Raw genomic sequence first — 26,717 nt, 5'->3', positions numbered from 1 at the left:
AAGGGTTTAACACTTTCTAGGGCAGTGTTCCCCAACTGGCGGGTCTTTTATTTATAATTACGGTCACTAATACTAATTAGGTTCCGGCCCCCGACCATCCTATAAAGAAAAAATCAACCGGCAGCTGAATCTAATTGCTGATTCCTGGTCTAAGGAGTCGGGCATAGGCAATGATTCAAAGGTAAATGCACAGGAGCCAGGTGTAAACAAAGATGCTTATAGTAAGAAAATGCAAATGAAATCCTGGCTCTTAGATGTTAAATTTAGAAAACAAAAGCATGAATAAAGGTCTCAGCCATTCTGCTCTACCCAGCGGTGAGAGTTGCACACCTTTAAGTCTTTATGTAGTCAATTAGAGTGTAGCCACACCCTTGTAAGGGAACAGTGCTCAGCTGGAGCTTGTTCCCCAAGCCAACATTCCTGGTGCTGGCTTGGCCCTGCTGCACCACACCCACCAATTTGTTTTTACCCCACCCCCCTTGCATATCTTGCCCCCTCAGCTCAAAGTACCCATGGCTGCCGTACCAGGAGGGACATTAAATTTCCGCAAGATACTTCTGAACCGAGTCAAGACAGACTTTGAGAACATGGGGAGGGACAGTCATGAAATCTTGCAGAAGAAGATGGACGCCATCACCAAGGTATCACATTCATCTCTTTAGACGCACTGCCCATTACATTATAGACCAACACTTTGAGAAATTCTGATCTAAATTATATTAATCCCTCAGCATTTCACTGATCCTCTAATGCATCATTGATTATGTGCCTTAACCTTGCATGGTGTTCTTCCCCTGAATTGATCATTGGAAAATCTAACTAGTCACAAATGGTATAGTTTAATTTGTTTACTGATTCCTTCCAGGAGGAGGATGGCCAGCAACTGAGGGAAGAGCTGGAGGAGGTCAAGGCCAAGGGTCGGAGGCAGTCTCTAGGCAATATCCAGTTCATGTGCGAGTTGTACAGGTTGAAGATGATTACGAAGGCCATCATGCACGACACCATCGTAAAGCTGTTGAAGAACCACGACGAGGATTCGCTGGAGTGTTTGTGCACCTTACTCTCCACCATCGGCAAGGAATTGGCCAGGGTACAACATTGTCTCTCTCTGTCCATTACTCCCATCTGTCTGTTTTTTATCTTTTTTATTCAGTTTAAATCCATGATAGCAAAATCAATGGCATTTAATTAGTACAGTGCATCATTTTTTATCACAGATGATCTGATAGATTCATCCAATAGATTCAAATCTATAAATCAGTCAAAAGCATTCACTTGGGCTGTCTACTTCCACAGCCCAGAATGGATGAGTACTGCAACCAGATTGAGAAGATTGTGAAGAATAGGACAACTTCCCCCAGAATCACAAGCATGCTGCAAAATGTGATGGATCTCCGAAAGGTAATTATTAACAAATTATTAACATCCTCTCTTGACCTGGTCTATTTGAATTGGTCCTTGTGTGCAACTTGGTGCATAATTTAGGGGAACAACATCACACTGCTACATATGCATCCATTTCAGGAATTACAGTTCTGTAAAGCTCTATAATTGATTCATTATTTCATTGTCTTTTATGTAATATTAATAATGTTGTGTGTGTGGTGGGGGGGTGTGTATGCATTTTCTCTCTAGACCGAAATAACCCAGCTTGCTGAAAAGATGGAGAAGATCAGACTGCAAGCTGACGATGATGCTGACGATCACACTGGACCTGCAGATACGGAACCTGTTTTGCGGCCTCATTATAAGTCATCACCCATGAAGCAACAGGAGCTGGTTAGCATATTTACACCACTACAGGAGAACGTATATCCTCATGATGATAAGCTGAAAGCTGAAGACCATGAGACAGACTCTGCAGGGCGGGCTACCAAGAAGGTATTCATGGGATACCGTAATAGGCTAAGGATAAGAGGTACATAGAAATGTTGCAGGCTTTACCCATCAGCTGGTGTAGATAGACATATTTCAACCTGAATAAAGACCATGCTGATGTATGTATCACAAAGGGATATGTTTTGGTCCATTGTGTGATGCCAATTACAACTGTCTGTATGTTTGTCCACAGAAAAAGGTTAGTGTGCCCTTTAAAACATGCCAGCAGATAATCCAGGAGAGAGAGGAGGAGCTACAGAAACTGAGACAGGAAGTGGAGTCTCTAAAGGTCAGACATCAGGGGTGTATTCATTAGTCGGATTCCATTGCAAAACGTTTTGTAACGAAAATAAGAATTTCTATTGCACAGAGTTAAGTGTTAAAAAGAGGTTCTGGTTTTTTTTGTTACCGATTTGCCTCATGATTTGTCAACTCTCGCACATTTTCTCTAACCTTCACATTGGAGTGCTGCTGCAGGCTCTTTGAATATCTTGACCAATCAGATTCACGGAAATCACAGGTATCGGGCACAACGCAACAAGCTCAAGTCGCGCTCTCCACTTTGCTCTGGTATTTATTTAACAAGCTGATAACACATCACTCCCAACAAAAACAAGCAAAAACTCTTACATACACGTGACAGCCTATACACCTATACATTTGCGATCTGACACGCTATATTGCATGGAAACAAGACAATTTTTCAGTTTAATCAACTAAGCTACTTACATCAGAAGCTGCGTAGTCTAACATATTATGCACCCCCCCCCCCAGTCCTGCTTTTAAAAGATCATTCATATGAACAAGTTCAAGGTTGCAGCAACTTGACAGGGTTTTCATCTTCCCCAAGGCCAGGAGTTTTTCCAGAAGGTTTTTTTAAACCATGTGACCTGATTAGAAAAACTCTGGTCCTGTCAGGTGAATCACGTCATTCTGTATAAGGTCCGGAGTTTCTTCTCCTTCAATGAGGAATCGAGCAAGTACAATTGATATTCATCCCATGGCTCTGTTATTCTCCACCGTTCTCCCAAAGTGTGCAGTTGCACACTCCCCGTAATGGATTTAACAATGATGGATTTAACTCCCTCCAATTCAATGCATTTCAATTATAATCAAGACAGGGAGTATGCAAGTCCATACTTTGGGGGAAGTATGGAGAGTCGGAACAAAGCAGATGCTTACCAAACTTTCTGAGACAAACACCTTGAAATGGACGATTCTTTCTCGCTCTCTGTCTTTTGACAGTGCTTATCTCAGGCTACACTGGAAGACGGTGAGAGGTTCTTCACCAAATTGATTGAGACAAGGTGCTCAGAGGTGAGAGAGTGGATCCAAGCCAAAGAGAAGGAGATGGTGAGTGAGGCTGAGGGACTCATACAGACACTCGAGAAGGAGCTCGATGAGCTGAAGATGACTGAAACAGAGGCTAGGCAGCTTCCACACATAGAGGACGTCCCCCATTTCTTCCAGGTAAGATCAGGAGCTCTCTAATAAAGTGTTACAGGATTTCAAAAGACAGATTGACCATTGATATTAAGAAGTTAACATTTTTCGATCAGTTTGAGCCAATAGCAATTACTTCTCTGTATTGGTAGTCATACATATCGTTCTTTACATAAGTGTTCACACCCTTGGATTATTTTGCGGTGGGTAATATTTCCATATACGGTACCAGTCAAAAGTTGGATACACCTACTCATTCATAGGTTTTACTTTTTTTTTTACTATTTTCCACATTGTAGAATAATAGTGAAGACATCAAAACTATGAAATAACACATGGAATCATGTAGTAACCAAAAGAGTGTTGAACAAATCCAAATATATTTTATATTTGACATTCTTCAAAATAGCCACCCTTTGCCTTAACAGCTTTGCATACTCTTGGCATTCTCTCAACCAGTTTCATGAGATGGTCACCTGGAATGCATTTCATTTAACAGGTGTGCCTTGTTAAAAGCTAATTTTAATGGAATTTCTTTCCTTCATAATGCATTTGTGCCAATCAGTTGTTGTGACAAGGTAGGGGTAGTTTACAGAAGATAGCCCTATTTGGTAAAAGACCAAGTCCATATTATGGCAAGAACAGCTCAAATAATAAGCAAAGAGAAATGACAGTCCATCATTACTTTAAGACATAAAGGTCAGTCAATCCAGAATATTTCACGAACTTTGAAAGATTTTAAAGTGCAGTCGCAAAAACCATCAAGCGCTATGATGCAACTGGCTCTCATGAGGACCGCCACAGGAACGGAAGATCCAGAGTTACCTCTGCTGCAGAGGATAAGTTCATTAGAGTTACCAGCCTCAGAAATTGTATCCCAAATAAATGCTTCACAGAGTTCAAGTAACAGACACATCTCAATATCAACTGTTCAGAGGAGACAGTGTGAATCAGACCTACATGGTCAAATTACTGCAAAGAAACCATTACTAAAGGACCAATAAGAAGAAGAGACTTGCTTGGGCCAAAAAACACAAGCAATGGACATTAGACCGGTGGAAATATGTCCAAATTTGAGATTTTTGGTTCCAACCACTGTGTCTTTGTGAGATGCAGAAGAGTAGGTGAACGGATGATCTCCATGTGTAGTTCCTACCGTGAAGCATGGATGAGGAGGTGTGGTGGTGCTTTGCTGGTGACACTGTGTGACTTATTTAGAATTCAAGGTACACTTAACCAGCATGGCTACCACAGCATTCTGCAGCGAAATGCCATGCCATCTGGTTTGCTCTTAGTGGGACTATCATTTGTTTTTCCACAGGACAATGACCCAACACACCACCAGGCTGTGTAAGGGCTATTTGACCAAAAACGAGAGTGATGGAGTGCTGCATCAGATGACCTGGCCTCTACAATCACCCGACTTCAACCCAATTGAGATGGTTTGGGATGAGTTAGACCGCGGAGTGAAGGAAAAGCAGCCAACAAATACTTAACATTTGTGGGAACTCCTTCAAGACTGTTAGTGAGGGTGGTTGAGGCAATGCCAAGAATTTGCAAAGCTGTCAAGGCAAAGGGTGGCTACTTTGAATAATCTAAAATATATTTTGATTTGTTTAACATAATTGTTTTGGTTACTACACGATTCCATATGTGTTATTTCATAGTTTTAATGTCTTCACTATTATTCTACAATGTAGAAATATACAAATTAGAAGAATGAGGGCTAAAGTATGTATATGGGTGCAAATTAGTCCCACCCCCAAAAAACGATAAACAACAAACAACTCTTCAAACATGGGACATTTATTTACATAATGATGTGTTCTAATGCAATTCAAGGCATTAAAAAACATATTGTTAAATTAATATTGTACAAAGTCATTGTTTATACACCTATTTATATTAAGGTGGCTGTCCCAAACTCTGACTCCTAAACTTCAAGTTTGAAAATAAAGCAATACATGATTTTTGTAATAAAAACATTTTAAAACACTTTCTCATCTTGGCGTCTGTGACGGCATGGGCAGTGCCATTGAGGTTATCTATATTTTAAAAGTTGCATGTCCCATGCTCTACCAACTGAGCTACAGAGGACCACCATGTGGACAAGTGCACACTTCAGGAGAATGTTTTTAAAGTATTGAGATTCATAGCCAGCAGGGGGGGGGCTTCAATCCTCCAAGATATCAAACTTTGACATCTAATTGGCCAAAACATAGATGTCTATAATATGCTGTACTGTATTCTACAGTACTATGCTATACTGTACTCTATTGTACTCAAGTTTAAAAGTTGACTTGAGTTTCTTACAATTGAAGAAGGGGCCCATGGACTCTTCATCTAGTGGTCTTGAGACCTGTCATAGAAATTTCCTCTATTTACCAAATAATGGGAGCAAACCACACACAAGTCAGAGTTAGTTATCAAAGTCCATCTTTAATTATATCAGCTCTATCACAATCCTGTGACTCTCAGGCAATTCAGTGTATAACCATGAATTCTCTGAGAGCCCCATCTGCATTGCAACTGCCATCCTTTAATAGCAAAGAACACACATTGTCAGACAGCATAGACATAATAAATCATTCAGCTTTGTCTCCTTACTCAAACCCCAGAACCATAAACCAATCCTCCATATCAACAGGCATATATCAAATTGTCATTTAGATACAACCAACTCTAAATACAACCAATCCTATCTTGACAAGATCACAGAGACACACTGACTGGCACACAGACATTGTGGAGCCAAGAGATACATGCTTGACCTCTCCCCTCTCTCTAGCCCAAACAACTTAGTATTGACATAGAACAGATACTGCAACCCTGCCACAGTATTATACAAAAATAACATTCTTGATGAGAAGTAATTTACAAACATATGATGAATATAAAACATCTCACATATGTTACCAACAAATTCTGATTATTCCACGACATTCCCCTCTCAAGGAACTCAGTCCCTTCTGAAGAATCAGAATATTAATTACATACTCAATATTTAAAAATTCAAATCCCCTCAATGTCAAATAGCTTATATGTAAGCTTTCTCCCTTCTGGAACTAAGTTTACAACCTTTATTCTACAAAACAAACTTGCACATGTTTAATAACACAGAATAATCCATTTGAGGAAAATAAAAACATAACATATTTATGCTCTTTAAGTTACATGAGAACCAGTGTCTAAACACAGGGCTCCTCACAACATATAGGACAGACATCCCTCTAAGTACTCATGCTCAGAAATATACTTAGGAATAGAGAATAGGTCATTGAAATAATTCATATTCCAAATCATAAGTAACAACCCAACTATTTATCAAACCAATATTTAGAATAGCACTCCTCAGTGATTCAAATTTGTCTTATCACTCAAAATAAAAACCTCAATTTAACACACATCAATATTAGCAGATTTACATACAGTATAATTATCCCATAATTCTACTATTAACTTTTTTAATCATGATTTTAATACAGATCAGTATCTCAATGCATTCATAATCTAAATTACTACAATTTACATGGTGTAGACCTCTTCAATCAACCTGATACCACAAAAGTATAAACAATTTTAATGGCACAGTTGATTAAACCCCCCTTACACAGGTACGGCATCTTCTGGCATCTTCGTTTTTCTTCAGATAGCTTTACAGTTCAAAGTGGACGGCCCATGATAATGTCCCAATTTCAATGTCTCATCTTTACCACTCGTGTCTTGTCCATTTGTCAACCAATATACCAGCATCATAAGAAAATGTTAGAACAGATCTTTCTCCATGATCACTCCAAGTGGACTCTCACAGTATGAGAGCTTAGATCTGATACTGTACACCAATTTCTGGCTTGGTTCTTTTCTCTCGGTAGAAGTGGTTTGGAAAGCCTCCTTCAATGCCTTTGTCACTCTTCTTCAGCCAGTTAGAGGGGGTTTTGAGGTACACACGCCATTCGGTCCAAATTATCTCTTCCATGCATTAAGATACCGTCTGATGCCACTTTTCATGATAACCTCGAAAGAACAGATCAGAACAACAGTTTAGTTCAGTTCATTAACTACATGATAAATGATTACTTTTACCAATTATTCTTAACACACATATCTAAACATATTTCACAGAGAATATCAAAACATTCTATTGAAACTATTCTTTCAAATTGGTTTATACTCCCCATCTCACTGTCAACTCCATCGTAGAGCCAAGGATCAAGAAATTAGACCTATACCCCTCGGGAATAGAACAAAACAAACACAACAATACAATACACTCAACAATACAATTACACTCAACAATACAATACACTCATTCACATATCACTTAAGTTGTATAACTTCAATTCAAACCCTCAAAAAACTGAATCCTCCCCCATGTTTTACACACATCTCTCCGTATGAGAGTAATGTAAAACAAAACTGAAAACAAATGTAAAACAACATAATCAAATTAAAATCACTAAACTGAAAAAAAACTCCACAAAGAAAAATTATTTAACCCCTATGGTCATAGGAAAATAGACTTAAAGCAGCATACCCTTAGTTAAAAGCAATGCCCTACTCCCTCTTCACACTGGTCCAAATTTACAAATATGGATAAGAAACATATTTACCAATTACACAAATTATATTGAAAGTAGTATTACAGATGACCCTAATTTCATCATCCAAATGGCTTTCCAATGCGGGGGATCAAGCCACAACGGAAAGTCATCAGAAGGTCATAGGTTATACAAAACCCTTCAGAGCAGTGTTTTTCACTATATAAAACAATTTGCAAACAATAATCAACTAGTTCCAAACATTTTCGTATTTCCATGTTCCCAGAACATTCCTTTATCAAAAGAATTTGCGTGTGTAATGAAAAGTCAGAAAATAAAAACTTATTAAAATCCCAATGTGGTGAGTGCCCCTTTCAATGTGGTAATTTGTGGCCTCAATTTCACTCACTCTCCCCAAGAGTATAGTCCCTGGAAACATTCCAGAGAGAGACAGTGAAATATCAATTTTCCCGGAGAAAACACAAAAACACTTAGTATTCATTACACTACATCGATTCAGAAACTCAAACGTGAAACTATAAACCAAACCTAATGATAATTCCACTGTACCTCAAATCATTAATCATAAGTTTTAATCAACATCAATGTATATGCATGATACAATGTTTAATTAAGTTAAATCAACTCCTAAAAAACATTTTAATCAGCAACCTAATAATTTCAATCTGTTGATATAAATTTAGTAAAAACCAATCCTGATTTTTTTTTTTTAACAAATCTAAAATCCTTCAAAAGTCGGTGCTGTCTCATCATCGTAAAAATAAAAATAAACACATTTTTTCCCCCACTGATATCCACAAAGGTCAATACTGTTCAGCACATCCATTAATGATCTTCCTTCAGTCTGTACAGGGTCTGAAATTCCAATGTATGCAGATGATACAGTGATAAATTCATGCAAATAACAAACTACACAAGAACTCACTACTATAATGATTCAGATGACAAAATTGCTCAGAGACTCATGTTTACATCTCAATAAAATAAAACACAGTCTGCATGTTCCTCAAAAAACAACTATCACTAAAAAGCTCCTGATGGTATCTGATTTTAAGTGCCAAGGCATCATACTTGATTCCAACCTTTCTTTTAGAAAGCAAATAATAAAGGAACTCAAATACAAAATTCAACCTAGCTAATTTCCCAAAACATATTAAATTGTTTTGACTATTGCGGTAACAACACTATAATTAAAATCTATGATACTCCCCCACTTAACATACTTAGTTTACTAGTTTGGCCCAAGCTTGCTTTTCAACATTCATACCCATTCAGTCTTCTGTCAACAGGTTCTCATACTATTCAATCCAGCAATCATCTTTAATGACCTGACATTGTTCCACATAATGGAAACATACTATAATGTTAGACTACATGAACTTTCCTGCTCAAATTAACTGGTGTTACTTAAACAATCAAACCAAGAATCAATAACCATCAGAATCTATTCTTACGATGTTTTATGATTCAGACATCCAGTCTCCCACAAATCTCATAGCCTAATACAGTAAATATAAACGCCACAAATCTATGATGCCCACCTAGCAAATCAGCTGCTAGAAATACAGAAAAAAATGTACCTGAACAACGGTCAAAACCATTAGAGTAAGGTTATTGTATATTCAAACTAATAGCGCAAATTTTCGTTATTCTGCAACAATCTACCTGCCTCCAGCAACTTTCCCTGACAAATAGTAGTCAACACAGTAACTAACTCTCTTCCATACTTTCAACTCAACTTTCCTATTTCTTTTTCTCATTGGGCAAAAATATAACCCCTCTCATTTCAACGTTTTTTCCTTACCTCTATCGTAAGATTAAAACCCCAACTTTATAACTTCCTCTTCTCTTTGCTCTCCACACTTATGAAATGTATCCTATTTCTTTAAAAATAACACGCAGCGCCAAGATTATAACATGTGTCAGTCAATCTATAAGAATGAAAAACATTTCGGTAACCACTTTCCTATGCCATTCTCTCCCCGCTATTATTCAGAATTTCTTTAACTTAGGTAACTGTCTTCTCTATTGATACAGTAATTTAAATACGACCCAATTCTCAATACATTATTCCAGCAGATAATTTAGTGAACAGACATCGTCTTGCATCAGAATTCGCTTCGTTATTAATTTAAATTGAATTAGTCTATCAATTTAACCTAAACAATCTATTGAAAACGTTCAATTTATCTCTTATACAAACACTAGCGACCATAACTTTCCAGGCAAAACATACAAATAGATGATTTACAATCAAAAACTCAGAATTCATCCAGCCTGGGAATGGAACCCGGGCCTCCCGTGTGGCAGGCGAGAATTCTACTACTGAACCACTAATGCTATTGCGAAAAACTAAGATTCTCCGCATATAAACCCCATTTACAAAGTCAAGTCAAAACACTTAACTATCGGTAATTCCCAGAAGAATAATAGCCCAATTTTAATAGTACAAACGTTACTCCAGCTATGATTCTCATACTCCAGCTATGATTCTCAAATTCCAAATGAATAAATTAGCAATCAAAGAATAAAATCGACAGTTAATGACTAGGAAACAGATATTGCGCCTTTTAATAAAAATAGATTATGTTTACTTATGCAACGTCAAAAATATTACTTTACTACATCACATTAATCACGCAATGATAATTAGTTTGATGGAAAACCTTAGGCTTTGTACGACATTATAAATTACATCGAGCATCCCTCGAATTCTCTTTAACTTTATGGAAAACAGTTTATTCAATAAATCCCGCAACTTCTCTCATACTGGGAAGAAAAATTATAACATGTTCAGACCTTAAGGGCAGTTTAATTTAAAATGTTACACCCAGACGGAGATAATCCAATATGCGTTCTATAGTTACATCGTTAGGGTAAGATAACCAAAAGTGGACACACTCTAATCAGTTTCTAGAGCTCAATTTCCCAGATTTTGTAGATTATTTTAATAGTGCTTAAAAACTTCATCCTTATCAAATTATCCATTTAAGATACCAACTCAAAACCTACGTACGTCTACGAATGGGTGGTTTAAATTGTATCTAATGATTCTCCGCATTACTTTATCAAATCTCTAGTAATTGATTATACACACATACAATTCATCATAATTTCAAATAATTCACAGAATCCATATAAAACTTAAGAAATCTTAGGTACTCACACAGAACTTTCAGGATCATCCACACAGGATTGGTCAGATGTTCACATAGAACTTCAGAAAAAAGGTTTGCCCACACAGAGTCAACCCTACCCCGCTCACACAGAACGGTCCGACAACTATTACCTAGTGATCCCATAACAAAATACTCACACAGAGTAACCCAGGGCATACCTGGCTAGCACATTTAAAATAATTGGAATTCACCACATCTGAGGGTCACTTAGACAAATCACACAGACGCACAGAATGAGGTCCTTCTTCCAATAGGGCTTCACCAAGTGCTGTGTTTCACCTAGAACACACAGACCCCCTGGCCCATCACCCCGACAGACTATCACCAAATCCCCACTGTGATCAATTCAGTGTCAGGAGGGCGTCTCGTTTTGAAAACGGCCTATGTAGCATCGATGTGAGCAGTACTGACTGGCTGAGTAGTAGTGCAGCTGGATTTATTTCAAATTTCAACAGACATGCATTGCTTTAGTAGCCTGGCATAACCATAATGGCTCTTTTCCAATTCAATTAATTTCTATAAACTCTGAATAGAATAGGAATGGAGTTATAGGCCTCCTCAGGCTGGTTCGGCAGGTTATTGGTTATTTTCAAATGTTCACATCATAAGGCTCTTTCACAGAAAAACATGGACAGTCAGGTGCATTGCAAGTTCAGAACGTAGACTGCTAGACAGTGACATATTAAACTAAAGCACTGATCATTGGGAACAAAATCAGAATGACTCCTTAGGGAAAGAAGGCTTAATCCATAAATCTAAATAACAAAGTAGGAAGCCTAGCCTACAAAACCCCAAAATTTGAAATGGTAAACTCTAAAGGCCTGACTGGATTATTATTTTATTTAACTAGGCAAGTCCGTTAAGAACAAATTCTTATTTACAATGACGGCCTACCAGAAGGCAAAAGGCCTCCTGCAAGGACGGGGGCTGGGATTAAAAATAAAATAAAACCATAGGACAAAACCTGGATGACGCTGGGCCAATTGTGCGTCCCCCTGTGGGATTCCTAATCACGGCCGGATGTGATACAGCCTGGATTCGAATCAGGGACTGTCTTAGACTCAGTAATGTACCGCCTTGTTCATAGATTTATCTAAAGCTTTTGACACTGTAGACCAGGGGTGTCAAAGTCAAATGGACGGAGGGCCAAATAAAAAAATCAGCTACAAGACGAGGGCCGGACTGTTCGAATGTTCATTGAAAAATTTTTAAATGACGCATATAGTCTAGTGAACCTAATTGAACCTACTGAAAACCTAACAAATATATTACAATATGATCAGATAAATAAAGCAATATTTTCTTATGGCTCTGTCAGTAATCTTTAATTTTCAACAGACACAAAAGACAAATTTCCTTTATATAAATATCCCCATAACATGAACATTAAATGAAAGAAACCGGTATTCAAGGCACCATCAGTAGACTATATTTTCTATTTTAGCAAAAGTGGGCTAAATTTACTTCAAAGAAAAAACAATAATAGCAATTTTCTATCATCCACTCAACTGAAATATTTTTAAAATATAATTGGATTGAAATACAAAAAAATAAAGTGCAAAAATCTATTAATCAAAAACAACACTTTGTTTAAGGAGAAGTAACATGCAGTGAAAACAAATATTAAATTTTAACTTTTAAACTTGAACTGAGTAAAAACTCTAAATATGTGATTGAACAGTAATGTTCACTTGTTTGAGGTTGAGGGTGATACTTGGTGGTGTCCCATCTTTTCCACAAGTTCATCAATGTTCGGGGTAAGGCTCTGAGCTGAAGAAATCCTCAGAATTGAGTGGAGGTATTCAGCAGTAAGTCGACTTCTGTGTGATGTTTTGTTCAGGTTCATCAAAGAAAACAGTTGTTCACACAGGTATGTGCTGCCAAACATAGACAACGTTTGAGCAGCCTGGATGCGCAGCTGGGGCATTGTGCCGGGGAGGAAACGGGCGAACTCCGCAGCACCCACTGCCGCATATTTTGCCCTCAGTGCATCATTGCATTGGAGGTCAATCAACTCCATTTGGAGGTTTGGTGGTGAGCTTTCCACGTCAACAGCAAATGGGTTACCGAGCAGTTCCAACCTGCTTTTTTGTGCTTCAAAGTCAGCAAATCGGCGTCGAAAGTCAGCGGCAAGCATACCTATTTTATCAGCCAACTGTGTGCTCGGGAACGCACTGGTAGAGAGCTTCTCTTTCATGGTCTGGCAGCTGGGAAAGTGGCTCAAATTTTCTTTCCGCATCTGCGTCTCCCACAGAGTCAGTTTGGTTTTAAATGCCTTCACTGTACTGTACATATCAGAGATGACACGATCCCGACCCTGCAGCTGCAAGTTTATTGCATTCAGATGACTCGTAATGTCACACAGAAAAGCCATTTCACACAGAAACATTTCGTCTCGGAGTTGTGTTGTGTCTTTCCCTTTGCTGTCCAAGAACAGACAAATCTCCTCACGAAGCTCGAAACATCTTTGAAGCACCTTTCCCTGGCTTAGCCATCGCACCTCTGTGTGATAAGGCAAATCACCATGCTCCGTTTCTAACTCCGTCAGAAATGCCTTGAACTGGCGGTGATTCAAACCTTTGGCTCTGATAAAGTTAACTGTGCGCGTGATGATGCTCATTACATGCTCCATTTTCAAGGCTTTACCGCACAACGCTTCCTGGTGTATGATACAATGATAAGCTGTCAGCTCACCTGTCGCGTTTTCCTCTTGCATCTTTTCCCGTATCTTCGCCACCAGTCCGCTCCTGTGTCCACACATCGCAGGTGCTCCGTCGGTTGTCAAACCCACGAGTTTTTCCCAAGGCAGCTCCATCTCATTTACACATCTTGACACCTCTTCATACAAATCATGCCCCGTAGTTGTGCCATGCATAGGACGTAAAGCCAAAAACTCCTCTGTCACGCTTAGGTTGGAGTCCACTCCGCGGATGAAAATTGACAACTGGGCAATGTCAGAAATGTCGGTGCTCTCATCCACAGCCAAGGAATATGCAATAAAATCTTTTCCCTTTTTCACAAGCTGCTCTTTTAGATTGATGGACAACTGGTCTACTCTCTCGGCAATGGTGTTTCTGCTCAGACTCACATTTAAAAAGAGTTGCCTTTTTTCTGGGCAAACTTCGTCACAAACTTTAATCATGCAGTTTTTGATGAAATCCCCCTCCGTAAATGGCCGGGCTGATTTAGCGATCTCTTCTGCCAAAATAAAACTGGCCTTTTGTAGCCTTTGTTCCATGTCCATATTCTTGTTTTTGTCCGCGTGTTTCGTTTCATAATGTCGTCTCAGATTATACTCTTTCAGTACCGCCACACTTTCTCCACACAGAAGACACACAGGTTTTCCAGCTACCTTCGTGAACATATACTCCGACTCCCACCTTGTTTGAAACCCCCGGTTCTCAGTATCCACCTTCCGTTTTGCCATTTTTGATGGGTATCTGAAAGTTAATTTTACTGTGATGCTGACGACTGCTGTGCCAATAAATATTGAAATGAAGCAGCCTACTGCTCGGTGCGTCACCTTTGCATTGTGGGAAATGTAGTATTGGTGCGTGTAAAAGATCTGCGGGCTGCCGGCTTGCTGCGGGCCGGTTCTAATAATAAATCAAGATCATCCCAGGGGCCGTAAAAAACCTTCTTGCGGGCCGGATGTGGCCCGCGGGCCTTGACTCTGACATATGTGCTGTAGACCATGCGATACTTTTGGGTAAGCTGTCGTCAATAGGACTGGGACTGGATGCCTGTCGTTTTTCATGACTATCTAAAGGATAGAAGTCAGGCTGTTAGAGTCGACGACATCCAGTCAGAGCCATTGGAGTTGGTTAAAGGGGTCCCACAAAGTTCTATACTTGGTCCATTACAGTCCACTCTTTACATAAACAATATCGGTGATGAGATAAGAAAGTGTCAAATTCATTTATATGCTGATGACACTGTCATGTACTCTATCGCTTCAACGGCTGACCAAGCATTATCACTATTGGAGACAGATTTTAAGATATTACAAGGGTCTTTTATACAGCTGAAACTGGTTTTAAATGCTAAGAAAACACATTTTATGATTTTTAATAGGTTCAAAAAGTTGGTTGAAAATACACTTGCACTTACGAGCTTAGATGGTTCTCGAATTAATCAGGTCTCTGCATATAAATACTTAGGGACATGTTTGGATGATAAACTGTCTTTTAAAATGCATATTGATGAACTTTGTAAACAGCTAAAAATCAAGCTAGGCTTCCTCTATAGAAACAGGACATGCTTGTCCTCTACAAATAGAAGACAAATTGTGCAAGCTACTTTTATGTCTGTTATAGATTATGGGGATATTATTTACATGCATGCTACGGCATCAACACTTAAATCGCTGGATGCTACTTATCATTGCGCACTTAGGTTTATTACGGGTGCTAGCTACAGAACTCACCACTGTGTTTTATATCGTCATGTGGGTTGGACTTCGTAGTCGTGAGACGAGAACAACATGCTCTCGTGTTTGTCTATAAAGCACTTCTGAGTAAGCTACCTTCTTATATATCATCACTCATCAATATTAGAATTAGAATTCCTAAAACCAGGTCTCCAAGCATGGATTACACTTGAGGCCCATGCGATTTCCACAGAGTTGGGTATGGCTGCCTTTTCCTGTTACGCTCCTTGCCTATGGAATAGCCTGCAGACTAAACTTAAACTTGAGACTCTTGTCCCCCTTGCTCATTTTAAATATTTATTGGAGCATTTTTATTTTTGTATGGCTTTCAGGTAATGCAAGTTATTGTGCTGTTAGTAGAATAACCAATGTGTAAATGAAATCTGTTGCTGTACTTATTTTTTATTTTTTTGGTGTTATCTGTGATCGTTTTGTTTGTCTTTAGTTTTTCTAATCATTGTGCCTAAACTGTATGTGTAAACATGTATACGCAGGGCCCAGCTGTAAAAGAGACATCAGTCTCAGTCTGTGTTCCTTGTTGAAATAAAGGTATAGTAATAGACCGCTGCGCCACTAGGGAGCCCTGAGTGGCGCATGCATGAGTACAGTGTATTCAGACCCCTTCACTTTTTCCACATTTTGTTACGTTAAAGCCTTGTTCTAAAATGTATTAAATTGTTTTTTCCCCTAATCAATTTACACACAATACCCCATAATGACAAAGCAAAATGTATAAAATGTTTTTTATGCAAATGTAAAAAAAGAAACGGAACTATCACATTTACATAAGTATTCAGACTCTTTACTCAGTACTTTGTTGAAGCACCTTTGGCAGCGATTACAGCCTTGAGTCTCCTCAAGGCTTCTCAAACCTTGGCACACTGTTACGCTCGTTGATGGAAAGATCGGACCAAGGTTCAGCGTGGTCGGCGTACATTTTAATTTATTAAATGAACACTGAATAAACAACAAATACAAAATGAAACGTAACGTCTAGTAGGGATAAACAGCACAGTACCAAAAACAAGATCCCACCAACTACAGGTGGAAAAAGGCTGCCTAAGCATGATCCCCAATCAGAGACAACGATAGACAGCTGCCTCTGATTGGGAACCATACCCGACCAACAAAGAAATAGAAAACATATTGCCCACCCTAGTCACACCCTGACCTAACCAAATAGAGAATTAAAAGGATCTCTAAGGTCAAGGCGTGACACACACCTGTACTGGAGTTTCTCCCATTCTTCTCTGCAGATCCTCTGAAGCTCTGTCAGGTTGGGGAGCGTCGCTGCACAGCTATTTTCAGGTCTCCAGAGATGTTCGATTGGGTTCAAGTCCGGGCTCTGGCTGGCCCACTCAAGGACATTCAGAAAATTTGGCCTTTTGGAAAACTCCAAGCGGGCAGTCATATTTTTTTTACTGGGGAGTGGCTTTCATCTAGCCACTACCATAAAGGCCTGATTGGTGGAGTGCTGCAGAGATGGTTGTCCTTCTGGAAGATTCCTCCACAGGGGAACTCTGGAGCTCTTTCAGAGTGACCATCGGGTTCTTGGTCACCTCCCTGACAAATGATCTTCTCTCCCGATTGTTCAGTTTGGCCCGGTGGCCAGCTCTAAGAAGATTCTTGGTGGTTCCAAACTTCTTTCATTTAAGAATGATGGAGGCCACTGTGTTATTGGGGACCTTCAATGGTGCAGAAATGTTTTGGTATCCTGCTCCAGATCCGTGCCTTGACACAATCCTGTTTCGGAGCTCTACGGACAATTCCTTCGACCTCATGGCTTGGTTTTTGCTCTGACATGCACTGTCAATTTTGGGACCTTATATATATTCAGGTGTGTGTCTTTCCAAATCATGTCCAATCAATTGAATTTACCACAAGTGGACTCCAATTAAGTTATTGAAACAGCAAGAACGATCAATGGAAACATGATGCACCTGAGCTCAATTTCGAGTCTCATAGCAAAGGGTCTGAATACTTATGTTTTCGCTTTGTCATTATGGGGTATTGTGTGTAGATTGATGAGGATTTTTTTTAAATAACATTTTAGTAAAAGTCTGTAACGTAACAAAATATGAAAAATGGGGAGATTTTTATACATTTTTATGTTTAGAATTGATCTTTCACTTGGTATTTTTTACAGAGTGAAGATTTAATCAATTTTAACCCCACTTTGTAACACACAGGGTGAATACAATCAGAGACAATGATGATGGGCTCTTAGGTTTCACTGTAACTATTTATATGGACACCTTGTGTTTTACCATTTCATCAGTGTATTTACTTGTGGACACCTTGTGTTTTACCATTTCATCAGTGTATTTACTTGTGAACACCTTGTGTTTTACCATTTCATCAGTGTATTTACTTGTGGACACCTTGTGTTTTACCATTTCATCAGTGTATTTACTTGTGAACACCTTGTGTTTTACCATTTCATCAGTGTATTTACTTGTGGACACCTTGTGTTTTACCATTTCATCAGTGTATTTACTTGTGGACACCTTGTGTTTTACCATTTCATCAGTGTATTTACTGTCTTTCTGAATTGGATTTGTACGGTTTCTGATTTACTGAATGTTTATTTGTCTGTCTGTAGAAATTGCCCAGCATCACTGAGGCTTTTGGAAAAGTGAAGAGGATATATGCCACTAAAATCCAAAAGCTATTTGAAAATACCTCCAAGAGACAATTTAAGATGTTTTATGAAATAGGTACTCATTAAGGATTATAGCTGTACTATTTGTTTTAGCATAAACCAGATTCCTTCAGACATAACATTCTTTTTCTTTTTTTTCAACAGTTGAAGAAATGCTGGAACCATACAGTAAGCATGACCATTACAGCACAATTGGCCCAAAGACCTCTAGTTTATCGGGGGCAATCAGGGGCAACAACTGGTCAACCCACCACTTTTTGGGATAAACAGCTGAGGGACGGAGCTGGAGAAATGTAACTTCTCTCAACCTCTTAGCCAGTGTTATGGAGGACGAGGACTGACCATCCATGAGATCAAAATTATCGTGTTTTATTTTTTGAAGCTATGTGTTGATTTTCAAACAAGTTTTTATATAAGCTCATATTTTGGTTTGTGGTAGAATGAGAAAGTTGAACTAAGCTCACATGGCATTTCTAACTCATGTTCCTGAAGAATCAATGGCTATATTTATAATTTAATTAAAATTGATGTACCAATCCCAGATTCTCTCTCTCTCTCTCTCTCTCTCTCTCTCTCTCTCTCTCTCTCTCTCTCTCTCTCTCTCTCTCGCCCTCTCTCACAGCCATCACTTCTATTGACAGACAGGAGGTGGAAGAAAAGGACCTGGTAAGATCTGTCCAGAAAATGTGTGTTTAGTAATAATATCCTGGTTCTATATTGTTTGTTTACTCCCCTCCCTGCCTCCTGATTTATGACTTGAAGGAGGACTTTGTGGACCTAGATACAGTGAAGACAGAGGAAATATATGCACAAATGGATGACATCCTGGACAGGCTGACTCCTAAGAACTTCCATCAGTCGATGAAGGTAGTGAGTGCATTTACCATTGACACAGAGGACAAACTCAAGGGCTTTATTGACCGCATATATAAGAATGCCATTGAATACCCGACCTACGCTGATGTCTACGCCAAGGTGTGCCACCATCACCAACTCATGGGGGTAAATCTACATGTTAAAGTTTTCTGTCTATTTCTCACCGTCTTAATCCCAGAGGTGATCACAAAAAATGACTTGTTTTTGTCTTTTTCCTTCTCTCTGTCCATCTTGCTCTCTCACTTGCTCTCTCTGACACAATAACAACCCATCAACCTTCAATGAGTTTTACCTCCCACATATCCTGCCTTTTCAGCTGAAAGTACCCGGAGTGACAGTACCTTTCCGCAAGCTGCTGCTGAACCGATGCCAGAAGGGCTTTGAGAAAGACAATAGTAAGATCTTAAAGGAAATGCAGAGAGAACTGGACGCGATCACTGAGGTAGACCAACATTTTGATGTCAAAATTACTTGCACTTGATCTATACTGAACAAGAAAAGAAAACGCAACATGCAACAATTTCAAAGATTTTACTGAGTTACAGTTCATATCAGTCAATTTAAATAAATTAATTAACTTCTTTGGGGTAGGGGGCAGTATTTTCACATCCGGATGAAAAGCATGCCCAGAGTAAACGGCCTGCTACAAAGCCATAAAAGCTATAATATGCATATTATTAGTAGATTTGGATAAAAAACACTCTGAAGTTTCTAAAACTGTTTGAATGATGTCTGTGAGTATAACAGAACTCATATGGCAGGCAAAAACCTGAGAAAAAATCCAACCAGGAAGTGGGAAATCTGAGGTTAGTCGATTTTTCAATTGCTCCTATTGAAGATACAGTGGGATATTGGTAATGTTGCACTTCCTAAGGCTTCCACTAGATGTCAACAGTCTTTAGAACCTTGTCTGATGCTTCTACTGTGAAGTGGGGCCGAAGGAGAAGGGAATAAGCAAAGTCTGCCCCAGAGCTGACCATGCGCGTTCACATGAGAGGGAGCTCTGTTCCATCGCACTTCTGAAGACAATCGAATTCTCCAGTTGGAACATTATTGAAGATTGATGTTAAAAACATCCTAAAGATTGATTCAATACATCATTTGACATGTTTCTACTGACTGTTATACGGAACTTTTTGACATTTCGTCTGCTTTTAGTGAATGCGCTTCGTGACTTTGGATTTGTTTACCAAACGCGCTAACAAAAGTAACTATTTGGACATAAATGATGGACATTACCGAACAAAACAAACATTTCTTGTGGGAGTCCTGGGAGTGCATTCCGACGAAGATCAGCAAAGGTAAGTGAAGATTTATAATGCTATTTATGACTTTTGTTGACTGCATAATATGGCGGATATATTTGTGTCTTGATTGGGCTCTGAGCGCCGACTCAGATTATTGCATGGTTTGCTTTTTCCGTAAAGCTTTTTTGAAATCTGACACAGCGGTTGCATTAAGGAGAAGTGCATCTAAAATTCCATGTGATGGCAGCGGATGAATGGCACGACAATGAGCCTCAGGATGTCGTCACAGTTGTATCTTTTAGCAATGTTTATTATGAGTATTCCTGTAAATTGATGTGGCTCTCTGAAAACTCAAAGTATGTTTTGGAACTTCTAAACGTAAGGCGCCAATGTAAACTCAGATTTTTGGATATAAATATGAACTTTACCGAACAAAACATACATGTATTGTGTAACATGAAGTCCTATGAGTGTCATCTGATGAAGATCATCAAAGGTTAGTGATTAATTTTATCTATATTTCTGCCTTTTGTGAATCCTCTCTTTGGCTGGAAAAACGGCTGTGTTATTCTGTGAATAGTCACTCACCTAACATAATAGTTTGGTTTGCTTTCGTCGTAAAGCCTTTTTGAAATCAAACACTGTGGCTAGATTTACAACAAGTGTATCTTTTAAAATGGTGTAAAATACATGTATGTTTGAGGAACTTTAATTATGGGATTTCAGTTGTTTTGAATTTGACGCCCTGCAGTTTCACTGGCTGTTGAAGAGGTGGGATGCTACCGTCTCACGTACCCTAGAGAGGTTAAGCTCTAATCTATGGATTCCACATGACTGGGAATATTATACCTTACATGACTTGTCACAGATACTTAAAAAAAAAAAAAAAATGTAAGGTAAGTGCATGGATCAGAAAACCAGTCAGTATCTGGTGTGACCACCATTTGCCTCATGCAGCGCGACACATCTCCTTCACAAAGAGTTGATCAGGCTTTTGATTGTGGCCTGTGGAATGTTGTCCTCTTCAATGGCTGTACAATGTTTGCTGGATATTTGCGGGAACTGCAACAGGCTGACGTACACATCGATCCAGAGCATCCCAGACATACTCAATGGGTGATGTCTGAGTATGCAGACAATGGAAGAACTGGGACATTTTCAGCTTCCATGAATTGTGTACAGATCCTTGCAACATGGCGCCATGTATTATCATGCTGAAACATGAGGTGATGGCGGCGGATGAATGGCACGACAATGAGCCTCAGGATGTCGTCACAGTGTCTCTGCATTCAAATTGTCATTGATAAAATGCAATTGTGTTTGTTGTCCTCAGCTTGCCTATACCATAACCCCACCGCCATCATAGGGCACTCATTTCACAACGTTGACATCAGCAAACTGCTCGCCCATGTGGTCTGCAGTTGTGAGGCCGGTTGCCCATACCACCAAATTCTCTAAAACAACGGCTTGTGGTGGGGAAATTTAACTTTAAATTCTCTGCAACAGCTCTGGTGGACATTCCTTCAGTCAGCATGCCAATTACACCCTGCTTCAACTTGAGACATCTGTGGCATTGTGTTGTGGCCTGCACATTTGTAAAGTGGCCTTTTTATTTTCCCCATTACAAGGTGCACCTGTGTAATGATCATGCTGTTTAAAAACTTCTTAGGACTGCAATCACGTTAACGGGATGATATGATGTGAAATGACAACAGCCAGTGAAAGTGCAGGGCGCCAAATTCAAAACAACAGAAATCTCATAATTAAAATTCCTCAAACATACATCTTATACCTTTTTAATGGTAATATTGTTGTTAATCCCACCACAGTGTCTAATTTCAAATATACTTTACAGCGAAAGCACCATAGACGATTATGTTAGGTCACCACCAAGCCACAAAATAAACACAGCCATTTTTCCAGCCAAAGATAGGAGTCACAAAAAGCACAAATAGAGATAAAATTAATCACTAACCTTTGATGATCTTCATCAGATGACACTCTTCATGCTACACAATGCATGTATGTTTTGTTTGATAAAGTTTATATTTATATAAAAAAAACTGAGTTTACATTGGCGTGTTACGTTCAGAAGTTCCAAAAACATCCAGTGATTTTGCATAACCACATCGATTCAACAGAAATACATATCATAAATGTAGATGATAATTCAAGTTAAAGATATACCTCTCCTTAATGCAACCGCTGTGTCAGATTTCAAAAATACTTTACAGATTAAGCAAACCATGCAATAATCTGAGACGGCGCTCAGAAAAATAATCAAATTAGCCGCCATGTTGGAGTCAACAGAAACCAGAAATTACATGATAAATATTCCCTTACCTTTGATGATCGTCATCAGAATGTACTCACAGGAATCCTAGTTCCACAATAAATGCTTGATTTGTTCGATAATGTCCGTTATTTATGTCCAAGTATCTTCTTCTGTTAGCGCGTTAGGTATACAAATCCAAACGCTCGTGCATTACTTCAGACAAAAACTTCAAAAAGTTATATTACAGGTCGAAGAAACATTTCAAACTAAGTATAGAATCAATCATTATGATGTTATTATCATAAATCTTCACTAATGTTCCAACCGGAGAATTATTTTGTGTCGAGAGGAGCAAGTCGATATCATGTGGAATGCGCGTGACCAGGAAATGGCTCTCTGCCAGTAACCTGACTCATTCAGCTCTTATTCAGTCCCACAACACAGTAGAAGCCCCATTCAAGTTTCTAAAGATGGTTGACATCTAGTGGAATCCATAGGAAGTGCAACTTCATTCACATCCCAATGTGAATTCAATAGGGCCTGGGTTGAAAATATACCAACCTCAGATTTCTCACATCCTGTTTGGATTTCTTCTCAGGATTTTGCCTGCCATATGAGTTCTGTTATACTCACAGACATCATTCAAACAGTTTTAGAAACATCAGAGTGTTTTTTATCCAATAATACTAATAATATGCATATATTAGCAACTGGGACTGAGGAGCTGGCCGTTTACTCTGGGCACCTTTCATCCAAGCTACTCTACTGCCCCTGCAGCCATAAGTAGTTAATCAGCTTCTTGATATTCCACACCAGTCAGCTGGATGGGGATGTAAACATATTTCTGCACAACATATGAAATAAGCTTTTTGTACATATGGAACATTCCTGGGATCTTTGATTTCAGCTCATGAAACATTGTACCAACACTTTACATGTTGTGTTTTATATTTTTGTTGAGTATACATTACATGAACATAATTTCTACTCAAATGCCTTATGCTTTCTTAACAATTGTATTTGATTTAAAGGGATACTTTGAGATTTTGCAAATGGAGCCCTGCTTTCCCAGAGTCAGATGAACTCGTGGATACCATTTGTATGCCTCAGTGTTCCGTTTGAAGGAAGTTGCAAAGTAGCATTAGAGCAAGAACTGGAAGTCTATTAGACTTTGTCATTGCGCTAAAGCTACCTAGCAACTTCCTTCAAACTGAAAACCAAAACATACAAATGGTATCCATGAGTTCATCTGACTCTGGGGAAGTACAGTCGTGGCCAAAAGTTTTGAGAATGAGACAAATATTAATTTTCACAAAGTCTGCTGCCTCAGTGTCTTTAGATATTTTTGTCAGATGTTACTATGGAATACTGAAGCATAATTACAAGCATTTCATAAGTTGTTTTTTTATTGACAATTACATGAAGTTGATGCAACGAGTCAATATTTGCAGTGTTGACCCTTCTTTTTCAAGACCTCTGCAATCCGCCCTAGCATGCTGTCAATTAACTTCTGGGCCACATCCTGACTGATGGCAGCCCATTCTTGTATAATCAATGCTTGGAGTTTGTCAGAATTTGTTTTTTTTTGTTTGTCCACCCGCCTCTTGTGGATTGACTACAAGTTCTCAATGGGATTAAGGTCTGGGGAGTTTCCTGGCCATGGACCCAAAATATCAATGTTTTGTTCCCCGAGCCACTTAGTTATCACTTTTGCCTTATGGCAAGGTGCTCCATCATGCTGGAAAAGGCATTGTTCGTCATCAAACTGTTCCTGGATGGTTGGGAGAAGTTGCTCTCGGAGGATGTGTTGGTACCATTCTTTATTCATGGCTATGAATGGTCTCAGGATGCTTTACTGTTGGCATGACACAGGACTGATGGTAGCGCTCACCTGGTCTTCTCCGGACAAGCTTTTTTCCGGATGCCCCAAACAATCGGAAAGGGGATTCATCAGAGAAAATTATTTTATCCCCACCCTCAGCAGGCCAATCCCTGTGCAGATGTGCAGATGCACTCACACCTGCCTGCTGCCATTCCTGAGCAAGCTTTGTACTGGTGGTGCCCCGATCCCGCAGTTGAATCAACTTTAGGAGATGGTCCTGGCGCTTGCTGGACTTTCTTGGGCACCCTGAAGCCTTCTTCACAACAATTGAACCGCTCTCCTTGAAGTTCTTGATGATCCGATAAATGGTTGATTTAGGTGCAATCTTACTGGCAGCAATATCCTTGCCAGTGAAGCCCTTTTTGTGCAAAGCAATGATCCTTGCAGATCCTTGCAGGTAACCATGGTTGACAGAGGAAGAACAATGATTACAAGCACCACCCTCCTTTTGAAGCTTCCAGTCTGTTATTCAAACTCAATCAGCATGACAGAGTGATCTCCAGCCTTGTCCTCGCCAACACTCACACCTGTGTTAATGAGAGAATCACTGACATGATGTCAGCTGATCCTTTTGTGGCAGGGCTACAGTGGAAATGTTTTGGGGGGATTCAGTTAATTTGCATGGCAAAGAGGGACTTTGCAATTAATTGTAATTCATCTGATCACTCTTCATAACATTCTGGAGTATATGCAAATTGCCATCACACAAACTGAGGCAGCAGACTTTGTGAAAATTAATATTTGTGTCATTCTCAACACTTTTGGCCACGACTGTAGATCGTCCAGGATTTTGGTCATGAAGCCCCCTATCACTTTTGGTCTCCTAGCCGTTAACCTTACATTGAAGAATTTATTCCCTTCAACTGATCATTGTAACGCGTGTAACAACTCACTAACTTGTACCTTGTTTAGTCCAATGCAATTTTCATTAGTTCAAGGCAGGCTCACCAAATCTCCCTGATTCCTTCCAGAAGGAGGACCGACAGCGACTGAGGGATGGGCTGGAGGAAACGAAGGCAGAGGGGCAACGGGAGTTGCTTTGCAACATCAAGTTCATGTGCGAGTTGTTCAAGCTAAAGATGATTATGGAGACCGTCATGCACAACTGCATTGTAAAGCTACTAAAGAATGGTGATGATGGTTCACTGGAGGTCCTGTGCACATTACTCTTCACCATCGGCAAGGACTTAGAGGAGGATTCTCAGGAGGCTGAGGTACAACTACATATCGTCTGTCTCTTGTCTGTTTGTCTTTCTGATTTATAAATGTGATCACTAATAGCCAGTCTATACTTCCACAGCCCAGAATGGATCAGCACTACAAGCAGATTGTGGTGATCATTAAGAAAAAGAGGACGTCCCCCAGAATCCGCTACATGCTGTGTGATGCGATGGACCTCAGAGAGGTATGACACGTATTAATGTCAATTGACCTTAAACTGCTGTTTGTCTTTGGTTGTCTGTGTCTGTATGTCTCGCATATCCTTTAATCTTATATGTCTGATTGTCATTTTTGTTAAAGTCTGATGTTTTACACTCCGTTCTCTTTCTCTAGCTCAATTTGGAGAAAAATAAAGACAATTGAAGCCAAGAACCAGATGTTTTCTATGAGGTCTAATGATGTCCCGTGTAGCTCAGTTGGTAGAGCATGGCGCTTGCAACACCAAGGTTGTGGGTTCAATTCCCAAGGGGGACCAGTATGAGAATGTATGGAATCAATACTGTACGATGCCCTGGATAGGAGCGTCTGCTTAATGACTTAAATTTAAATGTTAAAACACACACCGATCACATTGGAAAATTAAATTGAAATATTGATGGTTCATAATAATTGAATCATAAGATGTACACTATGTCCTACAATAAATAATTTTTTTCCCCCTGCAAATGTCTGTCTACTTTATTTGTTTAATGACATGTAGATATAGTGAGACTGGAGTTATGTTGATGTGATTGAAGGAGTGGCGTGGGAAACGCCACCGTAACTCAAGTCAATATCGACTGGTGATATCATCCACTGGCACAAAGTGACACGACACCCACACACTACCTGGTTTGCAATCCACCCATTTTTCAGCCTTTATAGTGAGAAATTCACTACCATTCAAAAGTTTGGGGTCACTTAGAAATGTCCTTGTTTTTGAAAGAAATCACATTTTTTTGTCCATTTAAAATAACATCAAATGAATCAGAAATTCAGTGTAGACATTGTTAATGTTGTAAATTACTATTATAGCTGGAAACGGCTTATTTAAATAAAAAAAATGGAATAGCTATCCTCAGCAAAA

The 26,717-nt window shown here is 39.2% G+C and overlaps 1 protein-coding gene across 23 annotated transcripts in view; it reads left to right on the top strand.

The window, feature by feature from the left end:
- The window catches only part of LOC110535668 (eukaryotic translation initiation factor 4 gamma 3), a 29,820-nt gene extending 3,503 nt beyond the window's left edge, over nucleotides 1-26,317 (top strand). For 9 of the 23 annotated variants that reach the window (XM_090190081.1, XM_036935426.2, XM_036935423.2 and 6 more), the window contains 14 exons: nucleotides 501-641; nucleotides 866-1,090; nucleotides 1,297-1,401; nucleotides 1,636-1,881; nucleotides 2,072-2,167; nucleotides 3,124-3,348; nucleotides 18,091-18,205; nucleotides 18,295-18,318; nucleotides 18,773-18,816; nucleotides 18,913-19,152; nucleotides 19,343-19,468; nucleotides 25,402-25,644; nucleotides 25,731-25,835; nucleotides 25,985-26,317. In XM_090190081.1, the coding sequence (XP_090046207.1) occupies nucleotides 501-641; nucleotides 866-1,090; nucleotides 1,297-1,401; nucleotides 1,636-1,881; nucleotides 2,072-2,167; nucleotides 3,124-3,348; nucleotides 18,091-18,205; nucleotides 18,295-18,318; nucleotides 18,773-18,816; nucleotides 18,913-19,152; nucleotides 19,343-19,468; nucleotides 25,402-25,644; nucleotides 25,731-25,835; nucleotides 25,985-26,014 (1,965 nt within the window). In that variant the 3' untranslated portion in view covers nucleotides 26,015-26,317. Of the gene's footprint in view, nucleotides 1-500; nucleotides 642-865; nucleotides 1,091-1,296; nucleotides 1,402-1,635; nucleotides 1,919-2,071; nucleotides 2,168-3,123; nucleotides 3,349-4,642; nucleotides 5,318-18,090; nucleotides 18,206-18,294; nucleotides 18,319-18,772; nucleotides 18,817-18,912; nucleotides 19,153-19,342; nucleotides 19,469-25,401; nucleotides 25,645-25,730; nucleotides 25,836-25,984 lie in introns of those variants that run through there. The other 14 variants (XM_036935425.2, XM_090190088.1, XM_090190080.1 and 11 more) reach the window with 5 other exon arrangements.
- The last annotated feature ends 400 nt before the right edge of the window (nucleotides 26,318-26,717 follow it).

This window comes from Oncorhynchus mykiss, chromosome 11 (genome assembly GCF_057628025.1).
Source record: "Oncorhynchus mykiss isolate SJ-2025 chromosome 11, ASM5762802v1, whole genome shotgun sequence".
NCBI lineage: Eukaryota > Metazoa > Chordata > Actinopteri > Salmoniformes > Salmonidae > Oncorhynchus > Oncorhynchus mykiss.
Note: the sequence above shows the minus strand (reverse complement) of the source record. Positions and strands in the feature narration are given on the sequence as shown.